This window comes from Drosophila novamexicana, unplaced genomic scaffold (genome assembly GCF_003285875.2).
Source record: "Drosophila novamexicana strain 15010-1031.04,08,12 unplaced genomic scaffold, DnovRS2.1 tig00000858-arrow-arrow-pilon, whole genome shotgun sequence".
Classification (NCBI taxonomy): domain Eukaryota; kingdom Metazoa; phylum Arthropoda; class Insecta; order Diptera; family Drosophilidae; genus Drosophila; species Drosophila novamexicana.
The window spans coordinates 174,198-196,932 of NW_020824829.1; the positions used below are offsets into that span (position 1 = coordinate 174,198).

At 44.3% G+C, this 22,735-nt stretch overlaps 3 protein-coding genes across 13 annotated transcripts in view; all 3 read left to right on the plus strand.

Annotated features, from left to right (window-relative positions):
- The window catches only part of LOC115764470 (mitogen-activated protein kinase kinase kinase kinase 5), a 40,981-nt gene extending 37,975 nt beyond the window's left edge, over positions 1-3,006 (plus strand). For all 5 annotated transcript variants that reach the window (XM_030707512.1, XM_030707513.1, XM_030707516.1 and 2 more), the window contains 5 exons: positions 5-131; positions 192-989; positions 1,052-1,273; positions 1,349-1,475; positions 1,875-3,006. In XM_030707512.1, the coding sequence (XP_030563372.1) occupies positions 5-131; positions 192-989; positions 1,052-1,273; positions 1,349-1,475; positions 1,875-1,974 (1,374 nt within the window). In that variant the 3' untranslated portion in view covers positions 1,975-3,006. The remainder of the gene's footprint in view (positions 1-4; positions 132-191; positions 990-1,051; positions 1,274-1,348; positions 1,476-1,874) is intronic.
- A 172-nt stretch (positions 3,007-3,178) lies between these two features.
- LOC115764491 (ribosomal RNA-processing protein 8) lies at positions 3,179-4,319 on the plus strand. Its single transcript, XM_030707578.1, has one exon. The coding sequence runs from the start codon at positions 3,234-3,236 to the stop codon at positions 4,302-4,304; it is 1,071 nt and encodes a 356-aa protein (XP_030563438.1). The 5' UTR covers positions 3,179-3,233; the 3' UTR covers positions 4,305-4,319.
- A 1,615-nt stretch (positions 4,320-5,934) lies between these two features.
- Positions 5,935-20,891, plus strand: LOC115764451 (protein 4.1 homolog). Of its 7 annotated transcripts, none has more exons than XM_030707461.1 (17): positions 5,938-6,225; positions 12,128-12,190; positions 12,445-12,654; positions 12,721-13,166; positions 13,239-13,391; positions 13,451-13,809; positions 13,876-13,997; positions 14,325-14,450; positions 14,755-14,781; positions 15,188-15,350; positions 15,412-15,461; positions 15,823-18,828; positions 19,036-19,257; positions 19,406-19,507; positions 19,622-19,783; positions 20,161-20,271; positions 20,340-20,891. In XM_030707461.1, exons 3-17 carry the CDS (start codon positions 12,508-12,510, stop codon positions 20,403-20,405), a joined length of 5,262 nt encoding a protein of 1,753 aa, XP_030563321.1. In that variant the 5' UTR covers positions 5,938-6,225; positions 12,128-12,190; positions 12,445-12,507; the 3' UTR covers positions 20,406-20,891. The 7 variants fall into 7 exon arrangements, with proteins under 7 accessions (XP_030563325.1, XP_030563322.1, XP_030563321.1 ...); XM_030707466.1 differs by having other exon boundaries at positions 5,948-6,225; positions 18,256-18,828; XM_030707462.1 differs by lacking the exon at positions 19,406-19,507 and having other exon boundaries at positions 5,936-6,225.
- The last annotated feature ends 1,844 nt before the right edge of the window (positions 20,892-22,735 follow it).

The following is a 22,735-nucleotide window of genomic DNA, read 5'->3' on the forward strand; positions in this document are numbered from 1 at the left end:
ATAGAATGGAGTAGAGGACTCGCCGCGACGCCACAGCTCCATGGATCAGCTTATCGGTCTGCTCAATGACATGGGCAAGACGTCGCGCACGCGCAGCCTCAGCGACGGCGGTGCCCAGGACGACGATGAGGGTGAGTGGGAATTGGTGGTCAGATTAGTCCAGCTAAAATAATCCCCATTTCCCGTTGCAGTCGAGAAAGAGGCGCAGCCGGATCTGCTGAATAATACGCCACCTGTGCCGCCAAAGCGTTCACATCGCCGACGACATACGCCGCCGAGGCCCATCTCGAATGGGCTGCCACCGACGCCCAAGGTGCACATGGGCGCTTGCTTTTCCAAAATCTTTAACGGCTGCCCGTTGCGCGTGCACTGCACCGCCTCGTGGATACATCCTGAGACACGGGATCAGCATCTGCTGATTGGGGCCGAGGAGGGCATCTACAATCTGAACATGAACGAGCTGCACGACGCGGCCATTGATCAGCTCTTCCCGCGCCGCACCACCTGGCTATATGTGATCAAAGACGTGCTGATGAGCCTTTCCGGCAAATCCTGCCAGTTGTATCGACACGATCTAGTCGCACTGCACTCCAAGCAGACGGTGCGCTTCTCGCTGCATATGAACAAGATACCGGAGAGGCTTGTGCCGCGCAAATTCGCGCTCACCACCAAAGTGCCCGACACGAAGGGCTGCACCCAGTGCTGCGTCACCCGGAATCCGTACAACGGATACAAGTATCTGTGCGGTGCGACGCCCAGCGGAATCTTCCTAATGCAGTGGTATGATCCGCTCAACAAGTTTATGCTGCTGAAGCAGTGCGAGTGGCCGGCTATCAGCATCCTAGGGGGCGGCCATGGCTGCGTCCAAAACGGACATACGCCCGTATTTGAAATGATCATTACGCCCGAGCTGGAGTATCCGATTGTCTGCACGGGCGTCCGAAAAGCCCTCAACGGCTGCCTCAAGTTGGAGCTGATCAACATGAACAGTGGAAGTCCGCATTAGATGCACTGAGTCAACAGTTAACTAATGCTGTGTTCCATGTTTCAGGTGCCAGCTGGTTCCACTCGGAGGACTTGGAGTATGATGCCATGGCCACAATGGTGCCTCGTCGTGATCTCTTGAAGGTGGTGCGCGTTCATCAGGTAGAGAAGGATGCCATTCTTGTCTGCTATGGCAATGTAATGCAGGTGGTCACCCTGCAGGGCAATCCCAAGCAGCACAAAAAGATGGTCGCCCAACTCAATTTCGACTTTAACGTGGACAGTATTGGTATGACATCTCGCTCTCACTCTCGATCTCTTTCCCGCTTTCCTTAATCCAATATCGCTGATTCTTTTTTTGTAGTTTGTCTACCGGACAGTGTATTAGCATTCCACAAGCACGGCATGCAGGGCAAGTCTCTGCGCAATGGCGAAGTGACGCAAGAGATCAAGGACATGAGTCGAACCTATCGGCTGCTGGGCAGCGATAAGTAAGTATATCCAAGACTATCGGAACGACCTGACTTATACCTACATATAGAAACCCTTTTGATCTGAGTAAGTGATGCATTGGTGACTTTAGACTTGATATTGGATAGAAATCAGTTGTGTGCAACTTTTTAGTTTGCCATCCGATCAGTTTTAGGAATATTCTCCTTTCTTGGTCAAACATTGGAGTTCCCTTTGTTTATTTGGGTTTTCGACCGATTGATTTAAAGCCTCCTTTGCAAATCTCTTCATAAGATGTTAATGACTTGGGAGGAGTTCAAGTTAGTGCTTTAAGTAATTTTGACACGGGTGAAAAGCGGTGTAATATTTCTTGAGCAGGACTGGGCCCGATAATAGCTACTGGTGTTGAATATATAAATCAATCTCGTTTTCTTTGCCAGGGTCGTCGCCTTGGAGAGTCAACTGCTGCGCACCGGCTCGCTGGGAAGCGAGGAGGGCCACGATCTGTACATCTTAGCCGGTCACGAGGCCAGTTACTAGGCGGCGCTACTTGTTATATTATAATAAATATAAATACACATATAATACAAGATACACACACACACAATAAATTTGAGATGCAAGCGAGCAGCTGTCGTCGGGCGGCGTCAACTACTAACTGTAATTGAATTACTCGTAGACCGTAAGCTAAATTAAATACAAATCAAGCATAGGAAACTACAATTTTGCGGGCTACTTAGAGCGCATTTAATTCTAAAAAGAGATTCTCAGTCTCCCCCACCCCCATTTGTTCCATTCTTTGCCAAAATCTCTAGGAATGTAATTAAATGTATTAAACGAGTTAAGCCGCACAGTCAGTCTACCCTATTCCGTTGTAATTATATTTTTGTATTACAAAGAGCTAAAAACATAAATGCTTTAAATTGTATGCCTAACTTTTTTGGTAATATGCGCAACAATTCATTTTAGAGAGAGAGTGAACAAAATTTGTGTAAAGATCACAAAGGAAAAAAATTTAGTTTATAGTTTCGAGAGATCCGGAAAAGAAGATTGAAGCAGCTAAAGAGTCAAAGTTGGCAAGCAAGAGGGAAATCGCGTAATTATTGTCGTAATATTACTAGAAATTAACAGAAATTTCATAGGTTTTAGCCATTGTAAATCGCAAGTGTTTTGTAGTTGGTAATGTAAGGCGGAACTGCATTCAAAAGTTGTCTAAAAACCGACAAGAAAATTCTAATAAATGTGAAAATTGAATGGATGGAGCGCATAAGGTTTGTTGGGAAACAAAATAGATTAAGGCATTTTCTTAATAAAAAAAATCAGACATTTGAACAACAGTTTACAATAAATTGTTAAAACCTTCAAATGGCGCCTGTATTAGTTGTACGTTGAAAACTGATTGTCATAATTACGATTTTAGCCTAAGAAGAAATCAATTTTCCGAGCACACACTTTTTTCATCAGTTAAAAAAATATATGCTTTAAGTTAATTAGTTGTACGTGAATAGCGAGAAACCGAAAATTATAAATTAATACAAAAACTTGTTGAACTTTAGTTTAGTGCAAAAATAAAATTTATTTAAAAAGAGATTTGCCTTTTTTGTTTTTGAAAAGCGCGCTTCTTGCATCGAGTTGTCAGCACTTTTAAAAAGAAGACGTTTTATGGTATTATTTTGCGCATTTTTTGGTATTTTTGTTATGACCTGCTACGGTCACACTGACAATAACAATTCAATTTCACGTGTTGCCCAAATTATTTTATTTATAAATCAAACAATTTAAATAAATCTTCACAAAATATGGTGTTTGAGGTGCCACCATGGGACAAGGGTGCTGAAGTCATCCAGTTCAAGCCCGTGCAGGAAGCGGGCAGTGGAGCCGCTGCCAAGACAAAAGCCAAAAAACTCAAGAAGAAAAAACCAAAGGCAAAGAAGCAGGCGGATCAGACGGATTCTACACGGGCAACAGCCGCGGGCTACAGACTGGGCAGAGGGCCGCTAGCGCCGCCGCCGGATTCCTCGGATGATGAGGCGGACGATGAGCTGCGGGCCATGCACAAGATCAGAAGCGGACGCATTGAAAAGCAGCGGCCAACAGCCAAAACAGCCAAGGATAAAAAGAAGCAGCTGACACTACTGAAGCCAGCCTTAATACAGGACGCAGTCCAGGCCATGGAGGCGACGCCCACAACCGCAGCAGCCGGCCCACCGGCCACGTTGGCCAATAAGCTGCAGTCAGAGCTGCTGGGCGGTCGATTTCGCTACATCAACGAGCAGCTGTACACGATGAACAGCCAAAAGGCGGAGCAACTTTTCCGGTCGGATGGCGATGCCTTCGAAGCCTATCACGCCGGCTATCGTCAGCAGGTGGACAAGTGGCCAGCGAATCCGTTGGCGCGCATCATTAAGACCATCAAAAGGCTGTCCAAAACGGCCATCATTGGTGACTTTGGCTGCGGCGAGGGCATGCTGGCTAAATCGGTACCCAATAAGGTGTACTCCATGGACTTGGTCTCGACCCGGGCCGACATCATTGCCTGCAACATCACCAAGACGCCGCTGGAGCCGCAATCGCTGGACGTGGCTGTCTACTGCCTCTCGCTGATGGGCACCAACCTCAACGATTATCTGCTGGAGGCAAACCGTGTGCTCAAACTGCACGGCAATGTCTACATTGCAGAGATTCAGTCCCGCTTCGAGGATGTTCGCGAGTTTGTGCGCTTCATGAAATCTTGCGGATTTGATCTGGTCAAGAAGGATGTGGCTGTGAACTATTTCTACTTCTTCCAATTTCGAAAAATGCAACATGTTGACAAGCTAGTCAAACTGAAGCCCTTCTCGCTCAAGCCGTGCCTGTACCGCAAGCGGTAGCAATAATGCACTGAATAAATAAATGTTGTTAAAAAATTAATATTTTTGTGTGTTTTCACGTTTTTTTCGAAAATGGTTTTCGACCTGGAATTGAACATTACTCAACGCCTTCAAGATTACAAAACGCACAATCTTGCCGCGATCGGAGTTCAAATACTTGAGTTATGGCCATTTGAAGTTTTCAAATATCTTAGAACTTGAAAATCTCCGCTATTTCTCGCCCAATATCTTTTGCCTCAAGAGCATTCAAAAATCCTGTTTCTGAAACATTTCCCAAAATGCAGTGGACTTGAAGCAAGTTGCAATAGATGGCGCTTACTATTCGAAAGAAGCTTCATAATTCATGCAAAAGATGGCGCGTTTTAAAAGGGAAAATACGATTCCGTTATTATTTTAGTTTCTGGTTTTTTAACGACGTTCCGGCTAAAAATAGTTAGATTTTGAAAAGATATACCTTTATGAGGTCGTACTGATCTCCTCTATTGATTGAATCTTGCCGCGATCGGACTTCAAGAACTCGAGTTTTTGGAAAATATTCAATTGCAAATCTAAAAAACATCATTGCATACTTTCATATGCAAAATTAAAAGATATTGCGAAAGTAAAATAATCGTTGCATACTTCCATATGCGAATCGAAGAGGTTGCACTGCTTGCTGCTGTTTAACCGGTGCGATGACTTCAAGCAGTGCATGCACAGAAAGATATCACAGCATACTTATAAGCGGAAAACCTTGTGTTTCTATTTGATAAACAAGCCTTTGCAACATTCACAAGCGCTTTAAAATAAAAAACAGGAGTTATTTACTTTTAAAATATTTTATTTCCTTAACACATAGCTGACTGGCACCCCCTGGTACATGCGAACTTCCGATTTGGAAAGAGACCTAGGCATACCCAAAGTCATGGACGTCATAACCCTTGGAAATCATCCAAATCGTCTAGCTAGGCGCCTTTTTAAGACACGTAGAATGGGAGGAGTTCGAATGCGAATCCAATAGATCTCTCAGATCACACAATCATTGTAAATTGTTATGTTAGATTTAACAGTAGAATAAATAGTATTGTTCATATTCATATAAGTTAAATTAACGTTGTTTCATTAATAACGGTACAATTTAAATGAAGTAAACAACATGTAAAACTCAGGCTGTGAGCGATGCTCAACAGTTGAGAGTTGAGCGTTGCCATCTAGACCAGAAGGTGGGCACTTACGCTTACGTTTTGTAGCCATGACGTCATGCGCGCTCTTTTTCTCTCTCTCTCTCTCTCTCTCTCTCTTTTCATACTAACTCAATCCGTGAGGCAGTGGTTGCTTTGCGACTGTGACTCTGCCGCTTCAATGTAAAAATATATCTCAGTACCAGTTTGCTCTTCGTGCGTAGCATTTCGAATATTTTTATCACGGTACGTTAGCCGCCGCAGGCCAATAGGGAAAATATAAAAACAGGCAAGAGAATTGCCAGAAAAATAATCAATGCATCTGAGTGCCAGTTGCAGAAATTCGCGCGCAATTTTGTGTTTATAAATAAAAATAGTACAACATCAATTTTGGTACCGCCTTAGTGCAGTATTTCACACACCCACGCCTAGTTTCCACCCAATTACTGCGCTCACTCTCTATTTTACTATTCTCTATTACTCACTCAACGTCAATTTTCAACAGGTATTCAACGACGACGACGACAAAAACAACAAATTGTCTTTTTTTGTATTCAATAGAAAAAGTGGCCAAGAATTTGCTTATATGTATTTGGTGTGCAGCTGTGTGTGTGTGTATTTGCGTATGTGCAAAGTCAACTAAAATCTGCCAGGCGTTTGTGAAAAGTGAAAACAAACGAAAACGTAATTGTGGAAAAGCGCCGCAAAGTATTCAACGCTTCCTGTGGATTAATAACTGAAAATTAGAGCACAGCTTACTCGTAAGTAACGGCAACTTCAACTTGAGCTTTAATTTTCCATTTAGCTGTATGTGGTCTCATTCCATTGCAACAACAGCAAACGCGCCATTAACTGTTGTTTAGCTCGCACACAAGCTATTTTTTTTTTGGGCTGTGGTCAGAGTTTTCGATTGCCTGCTCCGTCTCCGAATAATTTTATGCTTTTGACATACACACACAGCAAGAACAGTATGACTTCATATCACACACACACATACACACGCACACGCACACGGGCACACACATAAAAGCTAAACACTCTCTCACCACGCTCTCAGTAGAGTGGCGAGTGGAAGAGAGCGAGAACGTTGACGCTGTCGCTTTTTGGCCATAGCTTCGTTAAGCTTTAGGTGTATCTTTTTGTACGTTTTCTTTTCTGTTTCTTTTGCTACTTTACGAGTTCTTTTTGCTGTTGCTCTTGTTGTTGTTGCTATCTCACTCGTTGTCGCATTTTGTGTTTTTCTCAGTTGTTTCGCATTTGGCTTTCGGTCACTGCTACAAGCAGGGGCGGAAAGTCGACAAATTCTTATTGGCAAGGGAATGGCGCGTAGTCAAGGAGACACATCAAAACATTCAACACATGCCGCATGAGATACAATTACAGTGAAACCTCTTTAGACCCGACACATGCGACTCCCATTTTGTTGTTGCTGCATCGCAAAAGGTGATAGAAAGAAAAGGCAAATCTCAGCAATTTAAAAAAAAAAACTAAAATTGTAAATTTTTCAAGATTTTGCTGTCATTTAATCAAAAATATTTTGTTTTCTTTGGAAATTGTTGTCTCCTTCAGATGTGGATTTGTTTAAATAAGTTGGACTAAAAATTGTTCTTGTAAAATGAAGGAATCTGTGCGTTAGTTGAGTTTTCACTGTATACAGTTGTGTGCGTGCCTAAGTAATTATTGCGCCTTATCCGTGCAACGTAGAAACCTCCCCATTTAATTCAATACGATCGAATGTATGAAATGCGACACAGTAAAACATTTTCGGTCTGGTTAAAAGATGGAAAACCGCAACGCTAGTGGAAATTGCTGTTAAGATTGTTTAGGCCCGCCGCTGACTAGCGAATAGGGGCGCCGGCGTCGGCAGCGTCGACGTCACTGGCACAAAAATAAACCAACAGCTGCCTTGGAAATTGATCGTTAGGCAGGTTAATTCCTTATCAAGCGTAAACTTTGTGCGTCTCCGTGCTTTTTCTCTATTGGCATTTTGTTTGATATCAATGCCAAACGAACGAAGGAAGTCTGAAAGCTTTTTGGCCATTGCACTATGTGTGATAAGGCTAGCATTACTCACACGTACATGGCCCGATAAGATTCCTAAACAAACAGTGCGAATTTGTACAAATAATCGAGGCTAACTATCAGTTATGAATGGTGCAGGTAACTCTGCATAGATAACCTATGCGTCACTCATCAAAGCGAATTTTCACAATAAATGGAAAGCCTTATAAAGAAGACGCGGACGTGGCTTGGATTTGGGACACAATATTTGACCCAAATAGTACAACTAGCCACATACATGTACGCACACATAACAATAAAAGCCTACTCGCCAATGCAAGTTAAAGACTCTCAAAAAGACAGAGAGAGAGAGGTAGGGAGGGAGAATGAAAGAACTTGCATTAGAAACCGGTTATTGCTTGGCCAAGAATTTGGCTACACAGCAGACAAACAAATAAAGGAAACGAGCAAAGCAAATGCTAATAACTGTACAAAAGAGTAAACTGTGCGAGTCGAAAAAAAAAAAAAAAAATTATAATAAACTGTGGCCAACCAGAGCCAGATCCAACAGACTTAACCACACGCAAGCACACGGGCCCAAACGTGAAAAACACCGTGAAAAACCTGAATTCAACAAAAGCCACAGTCGAGGCAAGTTTAGCCCCCTTCCCCTCGCGCCTACTAAAACACGCCAAGAGCGGCGGTTGTAGTGGGAGAACAAGGTGTGTCGCCGCGTTAGAAGAGAGCCAAAGAGAGCGAATGGCTCTCTTAGCCAAAGTCAGGCTTTACTGTAGCTGTTAACTTGAAAATATTGGGTCACTGCAACGCGCGCTGCCACATTGCGCCGAGTTTCCACATCAGCCAAGTTTATTGATACATCAGTGCAGATGCTCCCTCATGATTTCAAAGATTGGGCTATTTTCGAGTTGTTACCGCCCTCAATCTACTCTTCCCAATGTATCCATGTTTTCCAACAGATCGAAAACAGCTTTTTGCTCCAAGCTAAACGCTTTCCCCCTCACACACACACACTCACGCATACACACAGATACAGGCACGCTCACATTTTCGCATTGAATTTTCTATTTTTATTTGTTGTCGCATCGATTTTTATTGTTGTCGAGGGGGGCGCTATGATTTATGTCACTAAAGAGCCTGCTGTGTATTTTGGTTTGTTTACTGGTTTAGTGGGACTACCCACTCCCCCCACCGCCTCGCCTTGCCAGCCCCAGCTGGCGTCTATTTGTGGGTGGGTCTGGGTTCGATAACTCTCCGGCTGCATGGCAGCCGACCCGAGTTCGTTGGCTACATAAACTAGAGGCGTTGAATACTTTAAATAGCAAAATGCTAGGGCGTGAGTTGCATTGATTTGCTTCATTATACCCTGCACCCATTGAAAAGTTGTAAAGGGCTTATTACTTAAGTCCAAATGCTTGCAACAGGCAGAAGGAGGCTTCCCTAAAGTATATTTAGAAATAGGGATGTAGACTTCAACTTTTGGCATGTACTCGTACTCGGCACCTTAGAGCTGCACAGGGTATCTCTAAATCGAGTACATACGATCAGCAAGAGCAATCTTGGTTGGGGGCTATGTTTAGAAGTCGGGCGGCGATTCGTCAAGCGCCATCGAGCAAAGCCGCTGACGCATACCCGCATCGAGTGCATGAGTAGAGAAGCCACCAAGTGGCCAAGTGCCCGATCCACTTTTAGCACTGGTCAACAAGTGCAAACTATTTACAACTCGGCCGTCGATTAGAACTGGGAATGCAACTGGAGCGGATCTGGCTTATCGTAGCAAATGTCGCCGTTTTTCCTGTCAGCTTCGCTTTGGCGATAACCGCAAACATGGCGCCAACTTCCGATTCAGTGCAGCAAAAATGAGTGTGTGAATCCCACCCAAGGCAAAAATATCGATTGACCCATTTATTTAAATATTTGTGTCTGATGGAAGCAAACAACTTCTTTCGCACGCACACCCAAAAATACACTCGTATAAACATCTGAGTGTCGGACTTGTGTATAGATCATAAATTTATATATCATCATCATGCACATTTTGTTGTGCGAAAGCATTTCATGCGGAAGTTGCCCGCACCGTTTTTGATTGGAGTGCTACACCTGGTTATTTGCGGATGTGAGCACCGCCCGCAACTCTTCTACTCATTTTCTATACATTTTTGTATATTTTGAATACAATTTATTGCTTAACGCTTCGATGATCTTCAAACAGGTGAACAGCTACAACTTTTGTGCATTTCACGCGTTAATATGAACCCCTCTATTGTGAACTGGCAGTTGTGAATAGCGGTTGCAAATACTCACACACACCTTCTAAAACTGACGTCACTGCAGCAGCAGCAACAGCTCCAACTTCAGATGACCTAATGCCATGACGGAATATGGCACGCGGGAGGGCAGCCACCTCATCGGGTTGAGGTTGGGGTTGGGGCTCAGGTTCATATTCATCGAGTAACTGTTCATTGTCCGAGTAAATTGAATTTGATTTAAGTTGTATTAAATTAAACTTAATTACGGCCTCTCGCTGCCCAGACCCAACTTAATTGAATTGACCGCCAGTGCCGCAGTCCGAGCGAATCTTTGCCAGCCTTTGGCATTCCGTTCCCATTCCACGCACTTCAACTTCACAGTATGCCAGAGAAAAGATGTTAATTTAAGTATGACTGGAAAAAGTATTAAGACAATTTTCAAGTACACTGCGTACTTGAATATTATTCAACAAAACTTGTTATCAATATGTTACACAAGCAATTTGCATACAACAAACAAATATTTATGTGTATTCAAAAGTTGCTGAAACAACTTGAAACTCATTCGGAGTTTTGAGTATACAATTCTATGTTTTTTTACTGATCACATGCTTTTCAATTCTGCCTGCCACAGTCGGTCTTTTTATAAGTTTAAGTATGTAGATACATTTTTGCTCACGCCCCGAAACAGTGGTATACAGTGAGGCAACATCGCCATGATTAGAAGCACACCCAGACGTCAGACGGCGTACCAGCCCCAGCTCGTGGCAGATCGTGTGTGTATACACTGCGTGTGTGTGCATTTTAGCTACTTGATGAATTTCACCTCGACCTCCTTCAATTGAAGCGTTCATTCTTCTGTTTTTGGGTGTCGACGGCGTCTTGCAAAATATTGCGCAAAATATTGTTGCAGCAATAGAACAATTTCAATAACTTGTGGAAATTCCTCTCGATGATGATGTCATCATTAATGCGATACGAAAATAAATCATAGCGCGTTCGAGAGCACCCAGCATACTATATTTAATGTGTTAATAACATTCGCAATTGCAATCTTAAAAAAATATAAAAATTGCAATCCCCTCCCTCTCTCTCTCCGTCTCTCGCGCTCTGTGATTCATGCTCCAAGCTCGCATCTATCAATCGGTGAATTGTGGCCCCAGAGACGAAACATTTCACTGTCAATCGCCCGGAATGCTATTCATGTGCTGCCGATTTGGAGTACGGTGGCGCGTACTTAATAATTATCCCGGTGACTTAATATGGATGATGTCAACTGTGGGAACAGATTGCCCAAAACATGAATGCTACTGTTGCCGCTCGCATTTAGTGGATGAAAATAAGCACAACACAAGCACAAGCCGCTTGATATTATAATAAAAATAATTATATGGCTGTCTGTTGGCTGTTTTCTGGCAACTCAACATTTGGAACATTTTAGAAGGCACGATGACGCCACCAACTGCGAAATTGTGACGCGCTGTTTTATTTTATTTTGGTGTCTTTGAGAGGATTTCGAATCTAGTTTTTTTTTTTCCAGCTTTATTTGCTTTTTGCTATAAACCGACTGCCGCGTGCCTCGTGCGGTTGCCTTGATCAAAACTGGTTCAGCCTGTCTAGCGATCGGTCGGGAAGATTCTGCCTCACATGTAACTTGCGCGATCATGACGCGAGATCGAGAAAATAAAGAGTGCAACAAATTTAAAATCAATTAAACATTCAATTGATCACTTGCCCCGATGCTCTCCCCCTCTCTCTCGCTCTCTCTCTCTCTCTCTTTAATTTTCGAATGTTGGCTGGGTGTGGTGCGTCGATTTAAGGCGATAGAGCATCATTTATTAGCGTTAAACCACAAGAAACCACATGCTAAAATGTTTAAAATAATATTCTTTGTGCAATAAAATATAGAAGTTCTTTACTTGCGGTTTCAGGCAAGAGTAAATGCGACCATATGACGCTGATTCGCATCGCCGGCTTAACACAATCTTACACAATCCCGATATTTATGTATATGTATATAGAGTTTGTGGATCTTATGTCACGGTCGATTTAGTTAACAACCCTTAACACTTAAGCATATACGAGTGGATTAAGAAGACAATACCAAATACAGGGAGAGTTCTGCACACTTTCTCTAAGCTACAGAGGTTGGCAAAGGGAGTTGTGGGGGCGTGAAGTTTTTATTTAATTAAAACCGGCCTGACTTCAAATAATTTCCAGCTCGCACACATCTGGCCTCAAAATACTGTTGCTTCTTTTATGGCCGTTGGTCAGCATCTGGTTTTATTGTTTTGACTGGGCTTATGTTGAGGTTGCGGCTTTCGCTAGTTAAACTTTAATTTCAGTCTGAACTCGAGTGGCTTAAGCATTTAATAGTACACTTTTATATTCACAGCTCGTCAACAACTACGCTCACAGCAAGTAGAATCCGCTGCAGAAACTATTGAGCTCGTTTCAAGTAAGTATGAGTGTGTATGTGAATGCGAATCTGAATGCGAGTACTCGTACGAATAATGTCATCGCATGACATCATGGGCCTTTGGGGTGGCTCAAAGGGGCTTCTGACAGTTTGCTGGCGCCAGCAGGCGAGTCCAGACACAGTTCTGCAGACCACGCATTCGCTCGATTGCAGTGGGCACATCCGGCTGTACAGGCTTCCTCCTGGCACATCTACAAATTGTTGACTCAATTATTGATTGTATCATTTTGCAGCGCCGTTTCTCTCCTCCTCGATTGCATTCAGCAAACTGTCTGCGTAGCTGAGCGTCTAGAACGATGCCGGCGGAAATTAAACCATCCGCGCCAGCGGAACCGGAAACACCAACCAAGAGCAAGCCGAAGAGCAGCTCATCGACCTTCTCGAAGGCCGCATTGGCACGCGTCACACTGCTCGATGGCTCCATTCTGGACGTGACCATTGATGTGAGTAGTCCTTGTCTAATCCAGGCCGTAATCTTATCTCATTTCCATACGTTATCTCTAACACAGCGCAAAGCCAAGGGTCGTGACCTGGTGAACTCGATCTGCGCTGGTCTGAATATCATTGAGAAGGACTACTTTGGCTTGACCTATGATACGCCTACCGATCCGCGTGTTTGGCTAGATTTAGAGAAGCCCGTGGCGAAGTTCTTTCGCACAGATCCTTGGCCTCTTGCGTTCGCAGTCAAGTTCTATCCACCGGAGCCGTCACAGCTCCAGGAGGACATCACGCGCTACCATTTATGCCTGCAAGTGCGCAATGACATCCTAGAAGGTCGTCTACCCTGCACTTTTGTCACTCACGCTCTCCTCGGCTCGTACCTTGTGCAGTCGGAAATGGGCGACTATGATCCCAAGGAAATGCCGACACGCGCCTATCTGAAGGACTTTAAAATTGCACCCAATCAGACATCAGAGCTTGAGGACAAAGTCATGGATCTGCATAAGACTCACAAGTAAGCTGAGCAATATCACCCATTGATGTCGAAATGCCTAAACGATTGTTCTATCATCTACTTTTCGCACAGAGGTCAATCGCCCGCGGAGGCAGAGCTACACTATCTCGAGAACGCCAAGAAACTGGCCATGTACGGTGTGGACTTGCATCCAGCTAAGGACTCTGAGGGCGTGGACATCATGCTGGGTGTGTGTGCGTCCGGTTTGTTGGTTTATCGCGATAAGTGCGTAGCTCCAAAATTTCCATCGATATAAATAATCAATCAACCATCATTTCTTGAAGATTGCGCATTAACCGTTTCGCTTGGCCCAAGATCTTGAAGATCTCGTACAAGCGTCACCATTTCTACATCAAGATACGACCGGGCGAATTCGAGCAATACGAATCCACCATCGGTTTTAAGCTTGCTAATCATCGTGCCGCCAAGAAGCTGTGGAAGTCCTGCGTGGAGCATCACACCTTCTTCCGTCTGATGACACCAGAGCCGAACACCAGGTCCACGTTGTTCCCACGCTTTGGCTCCAAGTACCGTTTTTCGGGTCGCACCCACTACGAGAGCAAGGCGACACCCGTTGACCGCACGGCGCCCAAATTCGACAGGGCGCTATCCGGAGCGCGTCTCTCATCTCGCAGCATGGATGGCAAGTCCCTAAACTCTAGCAGCCAAACTCATATCTCAGAAACTAACAAAGAATCTGTACGCACAGCACTGGCTATAGCTGAAAAGGAGAAGGTGGCCCGCAAGAGCAACACCTTGGACCATCGTGGAGATCGAAGCATGGACACAGATCCACATGCCCGTAGCCCCATTAAGAACAAAAAGGACAAGGTAACTAGCCGGCTTAGCTGTTGAGCCTGCCAGCCTGTCAGCGTTGTTAATGACTTGATTTGAATACCAAATGTTTAACAATTTATGGGAGTGTTAACCAGATATTCTTTTTACTTTACTTTTTTCTCGGTTTGTTACTAACTCTCACTCACAAACCAAATCACATGCACACGCGCACACACACAACTATCGTGTGCCCCATTGTCAATGACAAAATGTGCCCGTTGTCCTGCTGCTCGTTGCTCGAATCGAATCCAATCTTGCCGTTCCTATCAAACATACTTGTCCTGACATTAACCCTGTATAATAAAATAACCAATTAACCAGTTAATCCGTGAATCGAGCACCGGTACAGCCTCAGCCTCCTCGCAGAGCTCACTCGAGGGAGACTATGAGACCCACATCGCTGCCGAGGCAGCGTCCGCTGTTGCCGATTTTTCGTCTCTCGCTCAGGTTACTGTTTAAAAACTGTTCTTAAAAAATCGTATCAAGAATGCGATTCCTTTATTCCTAACCACTTTACTCCAGATTTTATTTCTTTGGCTTGACTTCTGCTTTCTTTCTTTTTGATCGTTGTGAGCTTATCTATAGATAAAAAAATTGTGTATATTCAATTCCGACCTGCGCATAGTATAATATGAAAGCAATTTAAGTTATACTATTTTATATATTTATATTATTTTATAATTTACCTACTAACCTTTTTAATGCTAATTTTATTTTGATTACATAATTGCCTTTTCCTTAACTCTGGAAGCCTTTGAACGCGGACTTCCTACTTATGGTAAATTTTGTATAAAGCAAGAAAACTATTATTCAGCCCTCATATCTTCTCTTCTATTAATAAAAGCCGTTTCGTCTGATTTACATTTGCATAAAACTATACTATCCTGATTTAAATACATATATCCAATCTAAATTTGATCTGTTTAGTTCTATTTGAGTTCTCAATGTCTACCTCATTTGCGCTCCATTATTAATAAGGGTTTGGCAAAAACTACATTAACATTGTATGATATTATCACTGCATTAATTGTATAATAATACAGATAATACATTAACATTTTTGACGCTTTATCTTACCTTTAAATCAGTTGTTTTTGTTGCATGTTTTCGTAAGCGTTGTCTTTATTCTATTTTATAAAACTGCTAAAAGTCCGATTTTAAACATCGTTTATTTTATCTCACAGGATGACGAGAAGGAGGCAAAGTTGCGCGAAAAGAAGCTTAAGGAAAAGGAAGAAAAGGAGCGCAAGGAGCAGGAAAAGCGAGAGCAAAAAGAGAGAGAAAGGGCCGAGAAGGCGGCTAAAGCAGCTGCTGCCGCTGCAGCCGCCGCCGCAGGTGGAGTCAATGGTAATTAGAGAGCTTAAATACATACATAGAGATATATTTATCCAAACGATTTGCTCCACAGGAAATGACGAACTTAACGATTCTAAAAAATCGGATACATCTGGCAGACGTGTAAGTGTAATCAAAATTTAATTATAAAATTATTTTAGATATAACGACTTTTGTAATATAAGATTTGATAAGTATTTAGCATTAAACTCTTATGATATTGCCCAGCGTAAGACCTTTTCGCACTGTTTGCGCCCGCGCTCGTGTATATACAACCAAATTAGTCCCATCCCAAGCCCAACCACACCTAAGTTCAGCTCCTAAGTAATGATAGTTTGTATTTTAGTAGTTAATCCAATTTTCTTATAAGTTCCATCTATTTTTGATTTTAATTTTGTATTCCCCCTCCAATTGTTTCGTTTTATGTTTCCACTTTTGATTTATTGGCGTTCCGTGATATTGCGCTGCCTGAATCGGGGAACAGGGTGTTGGTATATTTTCGTCGGGTCGCAAGAGCAAGAGCGGTTCACCGTCAAAGGATGGCAAGGACAAGTCCGGCAAGGACAAGGACAAGGAAATGGGCCGTCTTGGTTTGGTGGTTACCTCTGGTCTGGGCGAGCAAGAGCAAGGCGATGCCAATAGAGATGGTGACAAAAAGCGCGGCTCGACAACGCCCGGCGTTACCCGTCCTTATGAGTATGCCGTAGATGCTGATGGCAAAGCCAGTAGCCCTACACGCAAATCGTACACGCCCGGCGGTTTCCGCTACGACCAGGATCCAAATAGTGGCAAGCAACTAGGTGCCGATGGTCAAGAGCAGCTCTCGCCAACATCGCAGCAAAAGAAAATCGGGCTGGCCTTTAACTATGCGCCAGGCAATGAAAATGCTCTGAAGGAGACCGCCGAGAAAATCAAGTCCGGCCAATTGTCGCCCCGCACCCAGGACAAGCTTAACCGCGGTCAGCTGTCGCCCAAGTCGAGAGCCAAACTGCTGCAGGATGGCAACCTGTCGCCAACGACGCGTGCCAAGCTGCAGGGTAGCGCTGTGGACGCCGCGGCAGTGCCGCTTAGCGATGGCCAGAAGCGCTCGTACTCGCCCACGAAGGGTCAGCAAGGCCAGCAGGGCTATGCCTCTGGTGCACGCGGCAGCTACAAGCCAATTATTGATCCCACGGCCGAGTTCCTCGAATCCCAACGATACAATAAGGAACCTGGTTATGTGGGCGTTGCAGCTGGTGCTGCAGGTGCAAAGCCTGGTTCGCCAACAAAAGCTGCAGCTGGAGCTGGATCTCGTGCGAGTGCGGGTCCTGGTGCAGCTGCTGGCGCTGCTGCTGGTGCAGCTGGCGCTGCCGCAGCAGCCGCGGCTGCCGCTAAGCTCAAGAAAAAGCGCGTTAAGATTATGGTCATCACCTCGAAATTCGATCCGGCGACCAAACGCATTGATGCCGAAAATGGCACTATCGAGCACTCGACGGGCATCCTCGACCCAGCGACGGGTCGCATTGATACCAAGTACGGCGTAATTGATCCCAAGACTGGCACTTTGGAGGCGCTGAATACTAAGACAGGCAAAAAAGAATTGTTCCAGGGCGATTTGGATCCAAAGACGGGCAATCTTCATTTGGTCACAGGCGTCTCAGATCCCAAAACAGGGCGTATCGATGAGACTTTGGGCCAGATTGTATGCATAACGCCACAGGATAATCCAGTTGTAGAGCTGACCGTCATTACAAGCCGCATTGATCCCGCGACGGGCAAGATAGATACTGTTAACGGCGAAGTCGAGCGCTCGCTTGGTGTCTTGAACCTGGACTCAGGCTTGTTGGATACAAAATATGGTGAGATAAACACACGCACCGGCGAGCTTAAGGCTATTGATCCGAAATCTGGCAAGATTGTGGTTACCAAGAATGTCAAGGTTGATCCTGGCACTGGCCAAATCACCATACTGGGCGTAATCGATCCGAAAACGAATAAGATAGATCCTAACCAGGGCCGCATTATTGAGGTCGGTCAGCAAATTGATCCAATTGTCGAAGTTACATCCCTAGCTGGCAAATTCGATTCGAAGAAGAACATTATCGATCCCAAAACAGCTCAGGTGGAAACATCTGGCGGCCAGTTTGACCCAAAGGCGGGCAAGATCGACACAAAGTATGGCCAAATCGATTTGGTCAAGCACACAATCACCTTTACGGACCCCAAGTCGGGCAAGACAGTAACACGTGACATCAAAATCGAGCCAGCCACCGGTCAAATTGTGTTGAAGAACCAAATCAATCCGAAAAACAACAAGCCAGACAAGGATTACGCACGCATCATTTCACTACGAATCGTCCAACAGCGCGTGGATCCAGCGACAAAGGCACCAATCTCACAGGTCAGCGCCGCCAAGGACAAGGACATTATTGTTGATCCCAAATCGAACCAGATCTGGGTGCCGACCGGTGCCAGTGATCCCAGCACCAAGGAACAGCAGTACATTTCCAGCAGCGTGGATCCCAAAACGGGCTACGTCATTACCATCTACGGCTACCTCGATCCCAAGACCCATGAGATCAAGAAACAGACCAAGCTCGACCCGAACACCATCAAGATCGAGCCCTCGTCTGGCAAGATCTACACCGCTACCGGCGAAGTGGACAAGGCCACCGGTGAACCGCTTTATGCCGCCACTCAGGTGGATCCCGAGTCTGGCGAGGTTTATACCAAGCTGGCGCGCGTTGATCCAAAGACGGGCAAGATCATTATCGTACGCATTTTGCTCATATCGAAAACAGACGAACGTGGTCGCCCAGAGGAAATCGATCCAGAGACCTGCGAAATTGATCCCGTGTCTGGTCGTGTTCTTAAGTTCTTCAACAAAACCGTGTATGTTTATAATATGATTGATCCGGTAACTGGTGAAATTGTACAGGTCGATCCCAATGATCCACGGTTCGCTGGCGCGCGCACCACAGTAACCCACACGATGACCCTGACTGGCGAAATTGATCCCGTGACAGGCCGCATTAAGAGCGAGTATGGCGATATCGATCCGAACACGGGTGACATAGATCCGGCGACAGCTGTCACTGATCCAGTTACGGGCAAGCTGATTCTCAACTACGCACAGATCGATCCCTCGCACTTTGGCAAACAGGCCCAGGTGCAAACGACCACAGAGACGGTGCCGATCACACGACAACAGTTCTTCGACGGCGTCAAGCACATTGGCAAGGGTGCGCTTCGTCGCGACTCTGAGGGCAGCTCGGACGACGACATGACCCAACAGTACGGCAGTGATAATGTCCAGGATATTGTGCTAAGCACGTCGAACCAAGCTGGCGCCGGCAGCAAGCTGGGCAAGCCAGTGAGCACGCCCACTGTGGTGAAGACGACAACGAAACAGGTGCTTACCAAGAACGATGGCGGTGTCACACACAACGTAGAGGAGGAGGTGCGCAATCTGGGCACCGGCGAGGTGACCTACTCGACACAGGAGCACAAGGTTAGCACCAGTTGTGAAATTTAATACGTTTTGGGCACAAGCTCTCGCGCTTCTTTCTTAATCAGAATGCCTTCATTTTGCCTCGTTTAATTTGTGTTTATCCTTTCTATGCCTTTATTGCTAATCGCCTTTGCTGTTCTCGTTGCTGACGTTAAATGTTGTTGATTACGCACTAACCTCACCACAATCACGTAACCACCCACCTAGGCTGATCCAACACCTACCGATCTAAGTGGCGCCTATGTCACGGCCACCGCGGTCACCACCCGCACAGCCACCACGCACGAAGATCTGGGCAAGAACGCCAAGACGGAACAGCTTGAGGAGAAGACCGTTGCCACCACCCGCACCTTAGACCCGAACAATCAGCAGCAGCGCGTTGTCACCCAGGAGGTGAAGACGACCGCAACGGTAACGAGTGGCGATCAGGTAAGAAATCGATTTCGCGAAGGGCTCGCATCGCATGGCTGTACTTTTTAACTTGCATGAACTGATTTGTTCAGACTTTTAATTTCACTTTTGATTGTATTTCATTTGTTGCATTGCCGTTGTTATTGTAAATGTTGCTCCTATTAAGTATCAGAGACGCGACAGTGTGTCGTCGACCAGCTCAGGCGACTCTGGCACACCCATCGATGGGCCATATGATGGTTCCAGCGTGGCACGCACTGACACCCAGGTTTGTAGTAGACACAATTGAATGTTTAACAATCCTTTGGAGCTTATGTTTGTTTATATAGAAAAGCGTGCATTATGTCACCATTGTTTTAACATTTTGGCTCTCAACCCACAGAAATCTCCGCTGTATGCAAGCTCTGCAACCACATCCGCTGGCCCACACGTTGAAAGCACCAGAGTGGTGCTCGGCGAGGATACGCCTGGCTACTCAGGACATGGCGAGATCATCTCTACGCAAACCGTGAGCAGTAAAACCCGCACCGTGGAAACGATTACCGTAAGTTACCCCAAGCAATGCGACATTGAACAAGCGTTAGTAAGTATTCGGAGGTAGGATTTTGTTTGACTTTACCAAACTTAAATTTCCTGTATTCGTATGCGCCCCACTGTACATTTTATACATTGGTCTCTTGTCCACATTGGTAATATGCTATGCATTGTATAAAATCGAACAACAACAGATATATATAAATCATTCAAACATCTTGAGCCTAGAAATAATCTAGAGGCAAACTAGTCGACTTTTGGCACAGTAATTCCACCTAAAAGTCAATTAATATGGCCTTTTATTAGGGACTCGGGAGAGTTACATCAGAGACCGTTGTTAACTGAGGTTGGAAAACATTACTTATCTATATTCTTATTTGCCAACAGTACAAAACCGAACGCGATGGAATTGTTGAAACCCGTGTGGAGCAGAAAATAACAATTCAATCCGATGGCGACCCAATTGATCATGACAAAGCCTTGGCTGAGGCAATACAAGTGAGTTGAAACGACAGTCTAAACAAAAGTACGGGGTATTCAAAATGTTTTCAATTTTATTTTTGCAGGAAGCGACGGCTATGAATCCAGACATGACAGTCGAGAAGATTGAAATTCAACAGCAAACGCAGTAGATTTTATAATTATATTTAAACAATTACGAAGTAAAAGCCACACAGCTTCAGACCACAGTTCACAGTTCACCAACACACACACACACACAGACCACGCACCACCAACATACAATCAACAACAAATCAAAGTACACAGCACATCCAGTACACCTTTTATACTACCTACCTACTTAAGTTTATAGAGACGGACATGCTGAAGAAGGCCACATGACTAAATATGAAGAATACAATATTTTCTACAGAGCTATCCATAACGTTTTTGAAGAAATACATATGCCCATATGTTTACAATATTTTTTTTATTTTTTAAATACAAAACTGTTGTTTATAACTACCTTTTATTATTATTATGTATGTCTAACAGAATGCATTAGAAAGCATTATTAAAGTATATTGAATGTGCAAACGCAAAGTTAAAAGAGATAAAGAGAAAAAAATTATATAAATGTATTCATTACATATTTGTAAACCACAATTGCATTCAAATAAAAAGGAAACTTTAATGTACACACTTTCCAAGTTGATATTCATATCAAAAGTAAGCCAAAGTGTTTGAATATTCAATGAATGCACGCGCCGCAGGCGATATAAATCAGTAATTCATTGGGCAAAACAGACGCCAAATTGTTGGCAAAAAGTAAAAAAAAAACCCCCTCCAACTGAACTCTGACATGAACTGCGCCACATCATCGCAATTAACAACAACAATAAAAACAAGGCAAACAGAAAACAAATGAACCCATTGGGAACCCATTCCCCCAAATGCAGGACATGTTCCGCGATAAGGACATTGCATTAACATGAAATCCAATTCGCAATTTCTCCAGCGACAACTCGCGACCAGCAACGAGGCAAATTATTGTAATGCAATATTTATACAGCTCACCGAAACGGGCAGGTGGTTGGGGCCCCTGCTAATAATATTACGTTCCATGGCAGGAATTTCACTTGGCTTGCTACCTTTTGTTTTTGCTTTTCCTTTTGCTTTTGCTCTGTTCTATGCAATTTTTAAATTGTTGGCCGCAACATGCAAAAAAATGTCAGCAAACGATTAAAAAGAGCACACAGCAGCGAGTCGTGGGAGGGGGGGTTAGCATAAAAAACCGTAATTAAAGTGGAGCGTACAAGGTGACTGACTAATGCATTGATTCATAGCTTAGATATAAAGCGCTCCATGCCCGATAAAACTTCAAATGCGAGGCGTTGAAATTCTGCACCCTTGCCTGCGGTCAATCCATCAGCTAGTGGGGCCCCCTGTCAGTCAGTCAGTCACTCTGTGACTGTGTGTGTGTGTGTGTGTGTGTGTGTCGGTCAAGCCTGCTAAGAATTGCAATGCCACTGACCACACCAGACCAACCCCCGCCTCCGGGCACATGTCCACCCCACGGACAAGACCACGGACACGATAAGCGACCGCGCTGAGTGCTTTCCGCTCATGAATTTTTAAATGCGCGTGGAAATATCCTCTTGCGAATATTTCGTTTTTGTTATTGTTTTCCAAACTCCTGCATATTGCATGTTGGTGAGGTCAGGATAAATTTTCTAAAAGCCACCAAAGTTGTGGCCGACTATTGCATCAAGTTTTCAAGTATTTCGCCTGTGTTATTAGCTCAACCCCATTGTCCAATAGACAATTCCCATGGATAAAGTTCCATAGAACTCACCTACCCATAGGTCCAATTGAATAATAAAATAATAAAAGGCAGCCCTCAGTAGAGTCTGGGATTCGAGTCTTAGTCTATTAAAAATGCTTTCCTTTGCTTATGATAATAATAATATTTACTTTACTTATAATAATAATAAAATTAGTTTTGTACTTACTCAGCGTATCAATGCTTGAATCCCTTAGAGCATTTATTAGAGCAACTGCAAAGATATAATATACAAGAAACCATTATAAAAAGAGTCGAGTCCCATTCCCTGGGGCAAATGGAATCAGTGCAAAAAATCAAAACGCAGCCCTGCAATTTTCGACTCGGACATTGTCGCGACATTGCCAATTAAATTTGATGGCAATTTGCGCTAAAATGTTATAAAACAAAAGCCCAATGATGGAGACCTGACTGGCAGGGGAAAGGTACCTTCATTGGCAAAGCGAAAAAGAATGTTAAGCGGCTGCAGTGCAACATGTCATGGCTAAAACGCAAAGCAGGCCAAAACGACGGACACTGTGTGGGCGTAGCAGGACGGTACGCTTATTTCTGTTTCGTGAAACGGCAATTTGCATGTCTGTCTGAGCAATCGTTCTTTTTTTTCTATTTTTTTTATAACCTCCAACCCATCCACGAGACTGAGTAATTGCCACATGCACCATGCTGCTCGCAGCAGCA

Coding starts and splice junctions, on each gene's coding strand:
- LOC115764491 (XM_030707578.1), top strand. CDS start 3,234: ATGGTGTTTGAGGTGCCACCATGGGACAAGGGTGCTGAAGTCATCCAG.
- LOC115764451 (XM_030707461.1), top strand. CDS start 12,508: ATGCCGGCGGAAATTAAACCATCCGCGCCAGCGGAACCGGAAACACCA. Junction 13,998..14,324: donor TTAAGAACAAAAAGGACAAG/GTAACTAGCCGG, acceptor CCAATTAACCAG/TTAATCCGTGAATCGAGCAC. Junction 19,784..20,160: donor GCACCGTGGAAACGATTACC/GTAAGTTACCCC, acceptor ATTTGCCAACAG/TACAAAACCGAACGCGATGG.